The sequence below is a fragment of the Rhincodon typus genome, chromosome 11, assembly GCF_021869965.1.
Source record: "Rhincodon typus isolate 14 chromosome 11, sRhiTyp1.1, whole genome shotgun sequence".
Taxonomy (NCBI): Eukaryota; Metazoa; Chordata; class Chondrichthyes; order Orectolobiformes; family Rhincodontidae; genus Rhincodon; species Rhincodon typus.
In genome coordinates, this window is record NC_063342.1 from 35,500,175 (window position 1) to 35,513,582 (window position 13,408).

Genomic DNA, 13,408 nt, shown 5'->3' on the forward strand with positions numbered 1-13,408 from the left:
GAGACGTCAGCTTTCCTGCTCTTCTGATGCTGCTTGGCCTGCTGTGTTCATCCAGCTCTACACCTTGTTATATCTGACATATATATAGTTTTCAAAAACCACCACACCCACAATATAACCCACTCAGAGATAGTAAGAACTGCCGATGCTGGAGTCAGAGATCATACAGTGTGGAGCTGGAGGAACACAGCAGGCCAGGCAGCATCAAAGGAGCAGGAAAGCTGACATTTTGGGTCAGGATCCTTCTTCAGATTTTTTTCAGATGGTTGTGCCTTTCCAACAATTTTTATTTAAGATTCACTCATTTGCACTTGAAAGAAACTTTGGACTTTGATCAACAGCTCTAAAAAGATATTTCTTTCAGATTGATCAGTACAGTGAATGTAAAGCAGTTCTGGCTACCTCATTTGTATATGAAGGTGGCGAGGGAATGGTATTACCATTTTAAGAAAGAGCTTGAGTTTAAATAGTGCCTGAACGTGGCTGTAATAAAAATCCCAAAGCATTTTGTTCACATTGATTACTTTGAAATTAAGTCATCATTGTGTTTTTCAGGCAGAAAGATATAGGGCTGAGTCTTAACATTTTTTGGATACTCTGTGTTTGGAGGAATGGTTCTTACTTCACGGCCAAGCAAATTTTCTCACTGTGTCTTACCAATTTTGTCAACTTAATCGGTACTTCAGCCCTTATGGCGAGTACAGTATCCAATTTACGTCATTACCATATGAAGTTCCTGGAGCAACTTGCCACTCACCAGAGTTCCCAGAATTGACTTGCTTCCCTGGCCCGGGGGCCATCTTCGAAAGGCTGTTGTGCACAGACAAGCACCGTCAGTGTGGTGCTACCCAGGGGAAATCAGTGTCCCCTTTGGAGATCATGATATTGGACTTCCTGCTGGAAGAGGTGGTGCACAGGCAGGATTAACCATGGAGGCCATGGCACCAGAGCATGCCAGACTGGTCCAAGGTCGCCATCCGGGGTTAGAGCAGTCTCAGCCATCTGGAGAAATGCCCAGTACTGTAGGAAGAAGGTAAATATTGTTTTGCACTCTGCCAGTGTAAATGCCACCATAGAAATGGCAGATGGAGTTTAATCCAGACAAGCATGAAGTGATGCATTTTGGGAGGTCAAAAGCAAGAGGAAAATATACAGTAAATGGCAGGATTCTTAGGAGCATTGACATACAGAGGGATCTTGGGATGCAGGTCTGTAGCTTCCAAAAGTGGCAACACAATTGGATAAGGTGATAAAGAAGGTGTACAGCATGCTTGCTTTCATCTCTTGGGGTATTGAGTCTAAAAGTTGGCAAGTCATGTTACAGCTGAATAAAACTTTGGTCAGGCTACATTTGGAATATTGTGTGCAGTTCTGGTTGCCACACAATTGGAAGAATGTGAACACCTTGGAGAAAGTGCAAAAGAGATTCACCAGGATGTTGTGTGGGTTGGCGTGTAATAGCTATAAGGAGAGGTGGGACAAACTTGGATTGTTTTTGCTAGAGCATCAGAGGCCGTGGGACAACCTGAAAAAAGTTTATAAATCTATGAGCGGCATGAACAGGATGCATAGTTGGAGTCCCTTTCCCAGGGAGGAATGTCAAATGCAAGGGGCATAGGTTTAAAGTGAGAAGAGAAAAGTTTAAAGGAGATGTACAAGGTAAGTTTTTTACATAGCTTGTCATAGGTGCCTGGTAGGTGCTGCCAGGGAAGGTGTTAGAAGCAGATACGATAGCAGTATTTAAGAGGCATTTAGGTGGACACATGAACAGGCAGGGATTAGAGGGATACAGACCATGGGCAAACAGATGGAATTAGTTTAGAATGGCATCATAGACATCACAGGCATGGTGGGCCAAAGGGCCTGTTCTAGTGCTTACTGTTCTATGCTTTTTCTCCAATTACTCATTCTCACCTCTATCGCTGCTACTGTGCCCATCCCCCATGTGGAAATCAGGCAAATCACATGATTTTGTTTTGATGTGTTACTGTCACACGTACGGAGATACCGTGAAAAGTATTGTATTGCATGCTAACCAGACAAATCATACCTGACATAAATACATCAGGGTAATAGAACAGATTGCAGAGTATGGTGTTACAGCTACAGAGAAGGTCCAGAGAGGAAAACAAGAATCAATTCTAATATATAACAGAGGTACCCTCATAAGTCTGTTAACAGTGGGGAAGAAGCTTTCTTAAATCTGTTGGTACATGTTTTCAAACTCTTGTATCTTCTGCCCGATGGAAGAGGGTGGAAGAGAGTGTAACCAGGGTGGGGTGCTTTCCGGATGCAGTGGGAAGTGTAGATGCAGTCAATAGAAGGAAGGTTAGTTTGCGTGGTGGACTGGGCTGCATTCACAACTCTCTGAAGTTTCTTGCGGTCTTGGGTGTGGCAGTTGCCATACCAAGCTGTGATGCATCCAGATGGGATGCTTTCTATGGTGCATCTATAAGAATTGGTAAGAGTCATTGTGGACATGCTGAATTTTCTTTGCGTTATGAGGAAGTAGAGGCATTGATCTGCTTTCTTGACTGCAGCTTTGACGTGGATGGACCATGACAGATTGGTGATATTTACTCCTACTACTCCTACTCCAACTTAAAGGTCTTGATCTTCTCAACCTCAGCACCATTGATACAGACAGGGGCATGTCCTCCACTCTGCTTCCTGAAGTCGATGACCAGCTCCTTTGTTTTGCTGACATTGAGGGAGAGATTGTTGTCTTCACACCATGCCACTAAACTGTCTATCTCCTTCCTATACTCTGTCTTGTCATTGTTTGAAATCTAGCTCACTATGGTGGCGTCATCAGCAAATTTGTAGATGAAGTTAAAGATGAATTTGGTCACACAGTTGTGAGTGTAAAGGGAGTATAGTAAAGGGTTAAGTATGCAGCCTTGTGATGCACCGGTGTTGAGGATTACCATGGAGGAGGTGTTGTCTCCTATCCTTAGTGATTGCAGTCTGCGGGTCAGGAAGTCGAGCCTCCGGTTGCAGAAGTGGGAGCAGAGTCCTAGGTCTCAGAATTTGGAGAGGAGTTTGGCTGCAATTCTGGTGTTGAAGGCAGAGCTAAAGTACTAAATAGGAATCTGACATAGGTGGCCTTGTTATCCAGATGTCTCAGGGAAGAGTGTAGGGTCAGGGAGATGGCTTCTGCCATTGACCTGTTGCATTGGTAGGTGAATTGCAAGGAAACAAAGCAATCTGGGAGGCTAGAGTTCATGTGAGCCATGACTAACCTCTCAAAACACTTCATTCTTATGGAGGTCAGAGCCATTGGGCAGTCATCATTGAGGCACATTGCCTGATTTTTCTTTGGCACTGGGACGAAATTGATCTTCTTGAAGCAGGTGACAACCTCACACTGTAGGAAGGAGAGGTTAAAGAAGCCTGCAAGTATTCTCAACAGCTGGTCCGCACAGGATCTGAGTGCATGGCCGGGGACTCTATCTGGGCCAGTGACATTCCGTGGGTTCACTTTCAAGAAGGCTGATCTTGTGTCTCAATTTTGTTTTAAAGCCTTGGAGTGGAACTTAATCACATATCTTTCCGAATCAAATGTGAGAGAGCTTCTAATTAAATCAAGTTCCCACTGAAAGTACATTCTGAAACAGTTCTGCCATTGCAACTAATTAAATTCAATTACTTTCTCCATAATTACTTGTAATATATATTGTGTAATGTGGATTTGTTAGTCTAATCACTGTGACATGCCCTCCATGTTGGCTTTTATTTAAACAATACTGAAATGTCCAGGGAAAGCAATGATAGAAGGGCCCACGTTGCCAATTATCACCATGCTCAATTTAAAATGCTGGGCATATGATCCAAGATCATTTTAAACAACACTGAGCGTAGAGGTTACAGGCTGCTGGAGGGTGTGGAAAATTGCAATTAGAATGTAAATGCTTGATTCTGCGCTGTGTGAAGTAACGTGCATATACTCACAATGATAGTTTTCTTTTCCAGCTCACTAAGACTGAAAGTAAACATTTTCCCAAAGTTTAGGAGTAACTCGGAAACTTTTGCTGAGTTCTCTTGCTTCAGCATAAAGGGCATTCTAAAGGAAAATTTGGTCAAGTATGTAACAATTGTGTTTTAATATCTATCATCTAGGGAATCCCATATTGACCTTTTCATTGGGCTTTGTTTTTTCACTTAAGGATGCAGATTTATTATCACAATGATTGCAGATGGCATCCCTTTATTCACTTGTTAAAATCATATTCACTTCTTGAGAAGTATATCTGTACCAAATGCCTAATCTGTTAAAATTATGTCCATCTAGTGAGAATAAAAGCAGTAGGCATTGTTTCCAAGATTTCCTCCCCATGATTATTTAACAGTTAAATTTCTATAGGGCTTTCAGATATTCTCTGGATTTCGTATGTACATTGCTTATCAATGGTTATCATTCTTCAACACTCCCCTTCCTGTCCCATAAAGCCTGAAAGGGGAAAATTAAGGGAATGTTCCTATGTGACCTCATTGAAACAACTATGAGATGTTCCCTCAGATAGAATCTACAGTTAACAGTTTGTCAATAACACAGAATAGGGAAGTAAAGAGAGAGGGAGCCAGTGAGAAAAGCTTCTGGCAATTGCAAGCTTACGTTCCTCAGTCTGCCTAGTTTAGAAGCTGATGGTGTTACCTCGCTCATGTCCTGCTATTTTTAGAATAGGCTTCAGAATTAAGTTACCTAGAGGGGAGAAGGACTAAACTGAGGAAGTGAAAGGATAGAAGCTGCTGTAAATAGAAACGCATGGCATTGTTTGCTGCCTTATCGAACTCACCATGCCATTGAAATGGAAACTCTGTAATAGCCCCATTGACAGAAGATTTCTGGTTTCAATTCTCAAGGCTTCCAGAACAGCTACAGCCTCTCCAACATACATGTAAGTGAAAATTTATTTCTCTTTAGCTAGCATGTGTCTGTGACCAGATGATCAGAACAGGATCTATAAGTTACTGACACAAAATGTGTACAAACTACCGTAAAAAATTTGTAAGTAAGAATTAAAGGAAAAGCAGTATGGAATTATTTTGATAATAATACTTTCATACAGACTTCTTATGAATTGGGAGATGAGAGATGTCTTTCTGAAAAGATAACAAGGTTCTGATAATGTTGATCAAAAGCAATCATCCTGTTAATTTGGTGTGATGTGACAGTAATTTTCCTGTGTTTGTCTGACTGTGGCCCATATTTATACATATAGTTCTCAAGATTTTAATTATTTTAAATATGAATGAATTGTTTCATTTTGGAATGGTTCCTTAACTCTTTGATTGCTGACTTCTCTTTTAAACATCCACAACTACATGGTTTATATTTTGGAAAATATATAGTGAATGTCCTTAAGTGACAACATTGGAATAACGAACAAATGGTTCTCCTTTATCCAGTGTATTTTATTTGACGATAGCCTTTTTTTAAACATATCCACTTACCACTTCCAGCTGTTAATGGATATCTTCTATGTTTGGCTTTTAACATAAGGCGACACTATCAAGTTGTATTTCTCCTGTTTGGCTTTGAATTTCTGCTTTCTGATCCTTTGTGCACAATACCTGTACAATAGAGTTTACAAATGGTGAAGTGTTCTTGGACAGAAGGAACTTTGTGGAAATCTCTGGAATCACTTCGCCTTTATCCTGCTCGCCTTGACTTCCTTTGTTACCCTCATTATGCCAGATAAGAGGTGGTGCCCTAACACGCTAAATGGCTCAGCAAATAAATGCACTTGTGTAGAGCTATACAGATAGAGAAAGTTACAATGGAATACTGAGTTTCCTGATCCTCATGGAGATGTGCCAATTAGCCAGACCACCTCTTGGATTGAAATTGAAAGAAATAAGTCAGGGTTTCAACTTCTGATCACTGTCCAATTAAACCTGCTGTAATTACATGTCTACGGATATGAGTTGAAGTTAAATTGGGCTTATTTCTGACATCCCTCACAATTCCACATGTTAGTTTGCTTGGACAATGTACTATGGTGCCAATGGAATAATTCCAGCATTAGTCAGCATCTTTAGGAAAGGGGAGGAAAAGAGTTGTATTTTCTGTCACACAGAATTTGTTTTGTCTAAATTTCCAACAAGTAAAAATTGTACGTTTGACTGTGTTTCACATAGAATCCATGACACAGAAACAAGGCAAAATGCTGAACTAGTCTATGCATTGTTCTGCTTTGCATGCCCTGTTATCTAACCCGATCAGTGTAACTTTCTTATTGTTTCTTCATTGCCTTCATTACCTTCTTCTTAACTGTTGAAGTTCGAATACTATTTATGGGGTTGATTTTAACAATTCTTCCAAGATACGAAATGGGTGGCAGCAAGAGGATCCCTTATTTTACACCCAACTCAACTTTCTATTTGCATTAACTATCCTCCTGGCAGGAACAGTAAATATTGTTATCATCCTGGACCAGACCACCAAATTTATGCTTTGATCTGGCTAGGATCTAAGGTTAAAGGTGTGAGTGGAGTATCGACAAGCTCTAAAAGCTTGTGATTTCAAATAAACCTGTTGGACTATAACCTTGTGTTGTATGACTTCTGACCTTTTCCACCCCCATCCAACACCGGCACTCCCACATCATGACTAAGTGAAAATGGCACTGAATGATCCAAATATTTATGAGATTTCTTCCTAAGGCCTAACACACAGAACCAATGTAATTCTTTACCTTCTCAGCAGTCCAGCTAACCAACAGTTCTACTTATTATGAAACCTATTTCTGTTTGTTTCTCTCTCATTGTATCTCCACTAACTGCCTGTAATGTTTGAACTGTTCCTCAGTGTCCCTTGAGGGACCTAGTCAAAACCTCACAACAAGCCCCACCCTTATGCATGTTTAGATGTTGACCATTAGCAACCATTGGAAACCTGATTCTTTAAATGTTACAATTCATAGATTGCCAGCTCCCACACAGCTCAGATAAATGCTATAATAAAAAGGAATTTGGAACAATATTAAATCTAGAGTCTAATGTCAGCTAAGTATTCAGCTGTTATTGACTGTAGTAAGTTTGAGTGGTGTAATCTGGCACAACAGTTTTCTTTGTGCTCTGTTCCACAATACTAAAGACACAACTTAATGCAAATGAAAAGAATGTACATAGAACTGACACAGGTTGCTCCATAAAACTATATACCTACATTGGATATGTAAAGACCATAATGTAATTAAAGCAATCAAACAAATTTGCACAAGATGCTTTTGGAAATGTATCATTTTACCTACAGAAAATGAACATTTCAGGCCTGATTGACGCATATGTGGATGGAGTGCTCCAATACGATATTCTAAAACATGATATTTCTTGTGCCCATTGTACACTGTAAAATAAAGTTGAACATTTTTTTCAGCAAACTTAGTTATAGTTTGTGAGAGAGGATGGGCCTTGATGGAAGCATCAAGCACAGTAAGATTTATCTCTGGAATAGTCAAACTCTCAAAATGCTACAATATTTTTAAAAATGCATAAATTAGCTTATTATTGACAGTTCAATTTAAATTATCTACTGTTCTCCATTCACAATATCCAGTTGTAGTTTTGTGGCCCTTGCATCAAACACATTTTTGAGGAACAGTATTATGAGATAAATATGTCGTACTACGAATGAACAGCATCTGTTGTTGTTCCAGATGATATATCAGTTCAGTCTAGGATATAATTGGGCCATGTTTGATCAGTACCATGGAACAGCATAGGTAGGACAATATTTTTAGCAATAATAAAACGTTTTTTTTCCACCAGAAAAATGTCAGCAATGTTTGGCTTTAAACTAACATTTTTTTATTTAATTATTGAACAGGGATGCATGGATACTGCATTGTCAGTGTAAAAACTCTTTATACAGTTATACTCTTTGAAGACAGTGGAAATTTTTAAATAATAGCTCCAAGATTGTCAATGATAGGTGACTAAAAGTATTTTAGTAAACACTTTATTCACTGGACAGCATTCCCATATTTCCTGGAAAAAAGGAAAGTTACATAAGTAAGTTAAATAATGGAAATATGCCATTAGTCAGGAAGAAACAGGTATGAAATTTGTTACAATCCAACAACAGACCTTGGGTTCTCCTGTCTTGAAATGAATTCTCCCGGCAAAGCAGATATGTTCCCCCAATGGACCTGTCAGCATTCACAATCTAAAATAAATTGTTCATATCTAAATACCTAGAATTGCATTCTACGTTAGTGACAATTTAGTGATAACTAAAACTAATAGGTTACTTTCCATCTATGCCCAATGTATTCATTTCAATATAAGTGAACGTCTTTTAGCTGAGATCACACATTTTCAGTCTGCAAGTCATGCTAGTCATGTTCTATGCAATATATATCATTACTTTGACTTTTCAATTTATACCAAATTATTGAAGGCTTTAAATATTAACCCTATGTAACTCTTCTCTACTTCAAAACAAATTCTAAGGATGATTTTTTCCAGAAATTCATTAAGTGTTAATTCTATGGAGGGATTCTCTCCATGAGCCCCAGAGTGTTTTCTCATGCTGGTTCTCTGCAGTTAGCCTCATTACCCATGCACCAGCCCCTATGGCACTTCATTCGCACCACCATCTGCTCAGCAATGGTGGAAGCATTTATTACAGCCAGGACCATCTGTGATTCCCAATGCTAGCGCCCATAAAGTCCAACCATGCACCAAGTCAAGCACTGCCAGATAGGAGTTGCCCTTTCCCAGTGCACATAGTAGGAGGGAGACTGTAAGAAGTGCTTCTGAGAGCACATAGGTGGCACAGCTAACACTTCATTGCAAATACATATGTATGTTCCTCACTGAATTGCTTGACGGTCTTTGCAACAGCAGCAATAAGAATCAAGTTACATAGATTACTCATCCATTGCATTATCCCATTTAGGGAATACTGCTCTTTCCCTAACATCCGGTGTAGCCTAGTATCTCCTCATAATTCAATGTGGGAGGATTCTGAAAAGGCTTCAAATGACTGAAAACATTCACTTTTATTCAGCAACAACAAAAACAAAGAAAACAACAAAGAAAAACTACATTTGCTTTTGGGAACAGACAGGAACTACTTGCCTTTCAGTCAACAACAAATGACAGTCAGTCAATGAGTGATCACTGCACCTTGCTCATATCTATTGGATTCAAGTATGGATTCAGGTATCAATTCAGTCCTGTCTGGCTTCTGAGCCTAATGCTGCAATGCTCTATCGTTGCAGAAGTTCCTCCTGCTCAATGTCTTCATCGTCCTCCTCTGAACATTGCTGCCGAGCTCTCAGCTCTTCAGCATCCATCCCATCCCTTCTTTGCCTGCTCCAGTTATGTAGAGCACTGCATGTGAGTATTATGCAGCTGACAGTGTCTGATCTGTACTGTAAAGCCCCCTCCCCTTACCTCGGACTGATCCAAGCATCAGAGCCATATCTCCAGCTGCTTCATGATGTCCAGGATCAAAGAGTGGGCAGCATTGTAACTAAGAAGAAGGGTCTGAAGAAGGGTCCAGACCCAAAATATCAGCTTTCCTGCTCCTCTGATGCTGCCTGGCCTGCTGTGTTCATCCAGCTCTACACCTTGTTATCTCAGATTCTCCAGCATCGGCAGTTCCTACTATCTCTCATTGTAACTACATTTGCCTTCAGTCAGGGGGTACCTAACACAACAATCTGCTATGGCTGCAGAGGGTAGTCCTTGTCTCCTAGTGAACATCTTAGTGTACTCCTCCAAGGAATACCTCTACATGGCCCTTTGGCAACCTGAGATAAACAAAAAATCCATTAATGGTGCAATAAAAACCATTAATTCTAAATTTAGGTCATAAAATCTGTTTTAAAAGAAGTCACAATGGCTACAGAAATACTTCCAAGTTGTTTATTAACTTTAGACACCCAGAAAGCCCACGTTACTAACTCAAAACTAAAATCCCAAATTACGATAAATCATATTAAAAATATATATAAATCACACAGTCTACATCACAATTGAGTTGCTCCCCTTCACAATTATTGTCCCCTCTGCATCCCAGCATACTGCCTCCAATTCCCAGAATTGACTTCTTCAACCCCTGATTGAAGGCTATCTTCCTTTATTGAACCAAGGACTATTTCCCTTACACTTTGAGATGTGGCTATTTGGTTACAGCGTGTTTACTGCATAAGCTGCTGACACGTGAAGATGTAATACTGATTTAGCTCAATGCTCTACAGCAACATGGTCTCCCCCTTGTATGATTATTGCTGACAACCACAACAAGACATCTGTCTTTGTGTCTGTATAAAATGGTAAGGCAGGACAGAAGTATTGTGGTCCTTTAAGTTCTGAATGAGGAGGCAAAGTACAGAAAAGCAAAGCAGGACAAAGATATTGCAAACATCCAATTGGGTGTGATGTGAGTGAGCATGAAGAGAGTAAGTGAGGAGCCTTGAGATGTACCCTGGCCCAATCCAGGAGATGAAAGATTGTTTGTACACACAAAGTGTCCTAGCAGTGGCATTCAAACGAAAAGTGCTGGCGCACTCCAAATTGCAGCCACAAACTGGAGAAGTATATTGTGAGCGAGTTGGAGATATGCCATAATAATGTGGAGAGACTAGTGCACTACTAATGTCAAGTTCTTTGGACAGGTGGTGCATGTGACTAGGGTTAGGGTTAGAGTGCATTTGGTCCCCACCCATGGAGGGTAACCTGAGATATTAGCATCTACTGTCCAAGTGGAGGCCTGGAGCAGCAAGGGGCAAGCTGGAGTTGCCAGATACTTGCTCTGACTTTCATGTCAAGAATAGTCACCTGGGAGAATAGGAAAATGCATTTCAATAAGGCAAGATTATGTACTAATGACATGCCTCTCATCTCTCACAAGCAAGATTCTCAACTTTCTGTTTAAAACCTTGTGGCAGAATCAAACTTTATTTTCTTGACATCAATAATCTCATACCTGTCAATATCACTATATATTCCTAACTGATTGACCATATATTCCCATTGACATGACTGTCAACATCATTCAGTCTCTGAGAAATTCTATACCAGAGGGTTGTGGCTGTTATTTGTAAGTTGCTTACATTGTCCTATGCAGTATTAATAATGAATATCTTGCATATTTGTACAAAACACATTTATATATTACATTAATGGAAGCATTAACCTATTTGCTTGAAATGGGTTAACTTGTAATTGGAATTCTATGAGACTATATCAGCGAGTCTGTAATTAATCCTGCACAGTCCAAATTGAACACAAACCTGCTGATCAGGCATGTTCTACCATTCAGTAATCACAGAATCCAGTAGAGTTGAAAAATGTGTGATGCCTTAGTAGATCAGAGCTTTAGCACACATTGTGTGGAACTGCAAGATGCACATTTATACACCAAGTCAACAATCTCAGCTGTGAGTTTTGTGACAAGCTGAGGCAAAAGTTAGAAAGAAAATTATCTGAGTCTCTCCTGTACAGTTCTGATATCGATGATTTCAAAGACTGTTATAGCAGAGGCTTGCATGCTGAACATTTTCTCTCCCTCTTAGCCAGGTATGGTATGTGGCATGTTTATATCCAAAGTTTTCTTCATTTCAATAAACATTCTGAAGTTGCCTGGTTCACTAATTAAGGTTTCCTCTGTGTACAACAGAACTGTAAATCCACTTCTAAAAGCACATTTACAAAGTTGTTATGTTAAATGCACAAAGGAAAGCTCATTTCCAATAATATACTTTAGAGTTAGGTATGTATCAATTGAGGGAATTCTATTACAGAAGGCAATGCCTCTATTCATTTCGTAAGAGTTAATTGATTAGCAAATTAGTAAGTCACTGCTAAAATACTGATCAGAGAAAGAGGTATACCTTTGAGTTTTAACTGAGTCCAGGTTTACACATTTGTTGCTACTGTGAAAATGTTTAGAGAAAGAACATTCACTTTCTCTCAATGTTTAGCTGGTTAAATCAAAAAGTGGGCTTTTTTGGAATAAGTGGTTTACACATTTTTCAGAAACAGAGATTACCACTGTCATGCCTAAGGCATAATTGCTAATAAAGGAGCTTTAATGTATGCTTACCACAATTTCAATTGCTGGAGATTACGATCTTGTTAACAAAACATTTTTTTGTTTGGAGCTAATTCCACATAAACATCAGATTTTTCCCTTTGTTATTATAATGGCACACACTGAATTTGTTATTTACATCCTCCTTTACTCCTGGTAATCCCAGTTTTTTTACAAACTGTAGCTAAGAGGATAGGTGGGTGAGGGGGCTCTGACAACACCATCTGATCAAGATGTTATGAGATCTTTCCATTGGTTATAAAGTATTTGCCAAAGCTGAGAAGCTTAGAATAAATGAAGAAAGATAGGACTTGTCTTAATAATGCACTTTTCACAACCTCAGAAGGTTCAAAAGATCTTTACTGTTAATGAATGAGGTTTGAACTGTACTCAGCTGAGTTGCCCAAAACAAGGTAACACAGCAATTGAATAAATGGTCCAGTTATCTATTTTAGTGATTATGGTAGAAGGATGACGGTAGGATACTGGCAGAAATTGCTTGTTTTTCTTTGAAGAAAATCTTTTATAGGATCTTTTCTATCCACCTTGTAGAACCCTAGTATGTAATGAACAATGATCCAGGTATATAACAGGTCCAGATCTAGATACATAAATAGGAAACTCCATCGGGTATGTAATGGTACTAATTTAAGTAGGTATGGGTGCTTCTCTGAGTGTGTGATAGGCATTGATATGGGGATGTAAATGTACACTAATTTACATATACAATGTAAAACTGAGTTGATCTGGATATTTAATAGGCACTGATCCAAGCACAGGCTACTCACAGACCTGGATATGCAATGAGCACTGACTCAGATTTGTAACAGGCAATTATCTAGATATGTAATAACCACTCATTTGAGTATGTAACGTGCGCTAATCTACCTACATAACAGTTGATCCACATTTGTAACAGACACTGGTGAAGACGTGCAAAGGTATATAACAGGCACTAATCTGAGCATGTAATGGGCACTAAACTAAGTATACAATAAAAATCATCTAGGTGTATAACCAATACTGATTCATATATCTAGTAGATCTGTCTGGGTATATAATGAGCACAGATCCAAGTTTATAAGGAACAGCTGATTTGGGTAAGTATAACCATGATGTAAGTATGTAACAGTCACTGATCTGAGCATGTAATATGTAATTGATCTGCTCCTGCCAGATTTCTAGAGAACATTCACTAGGCTGATATCAGAAATGGAGGGACTGTCTTATGATGAAAGATTGAATAGATTGGGCCTGTATTCATTTAGAATAATGAGATGTGACCTTATTAAAACATATGATTTTTTGGGGACTTGACAGGATAGATGTGGAAAGATCTTTACCCTTTTTGGGAGAGCC

General features: G+C 39.3%; 1 protein-coding gene across 3 annotated transcripts in view; it reads left to right on the forward strand.

Annotated features, from left to right (window-relative positions):
- Positions 1-13,408, forward strand: part of si:rp71-68n21.9 (kelch-like protein 13) — a 67,649-nt gene that overhangs the window by 34,758 nt on the left and 19,483 nt on the right. Inside the window, exon 1 of one of the 3 annotated variants that reach the window (XM_048603129.1) lies at positions 4,631-4,898. The exons of the other annotated variants lie outside the window; for them this stretch is intronic. Coding sequence (XP_048459086.1) covers positions 4,798-4,898 — 101 coding nt within the window. The 5' untranslated portion in view covers positions 4,631-4,797. Of the gene's footprint in view, positions 1-4,630; positions 4,899-13,408 lie in introns of those variants that run through there. 3 annotated transcript variants of the gene reach the window in all.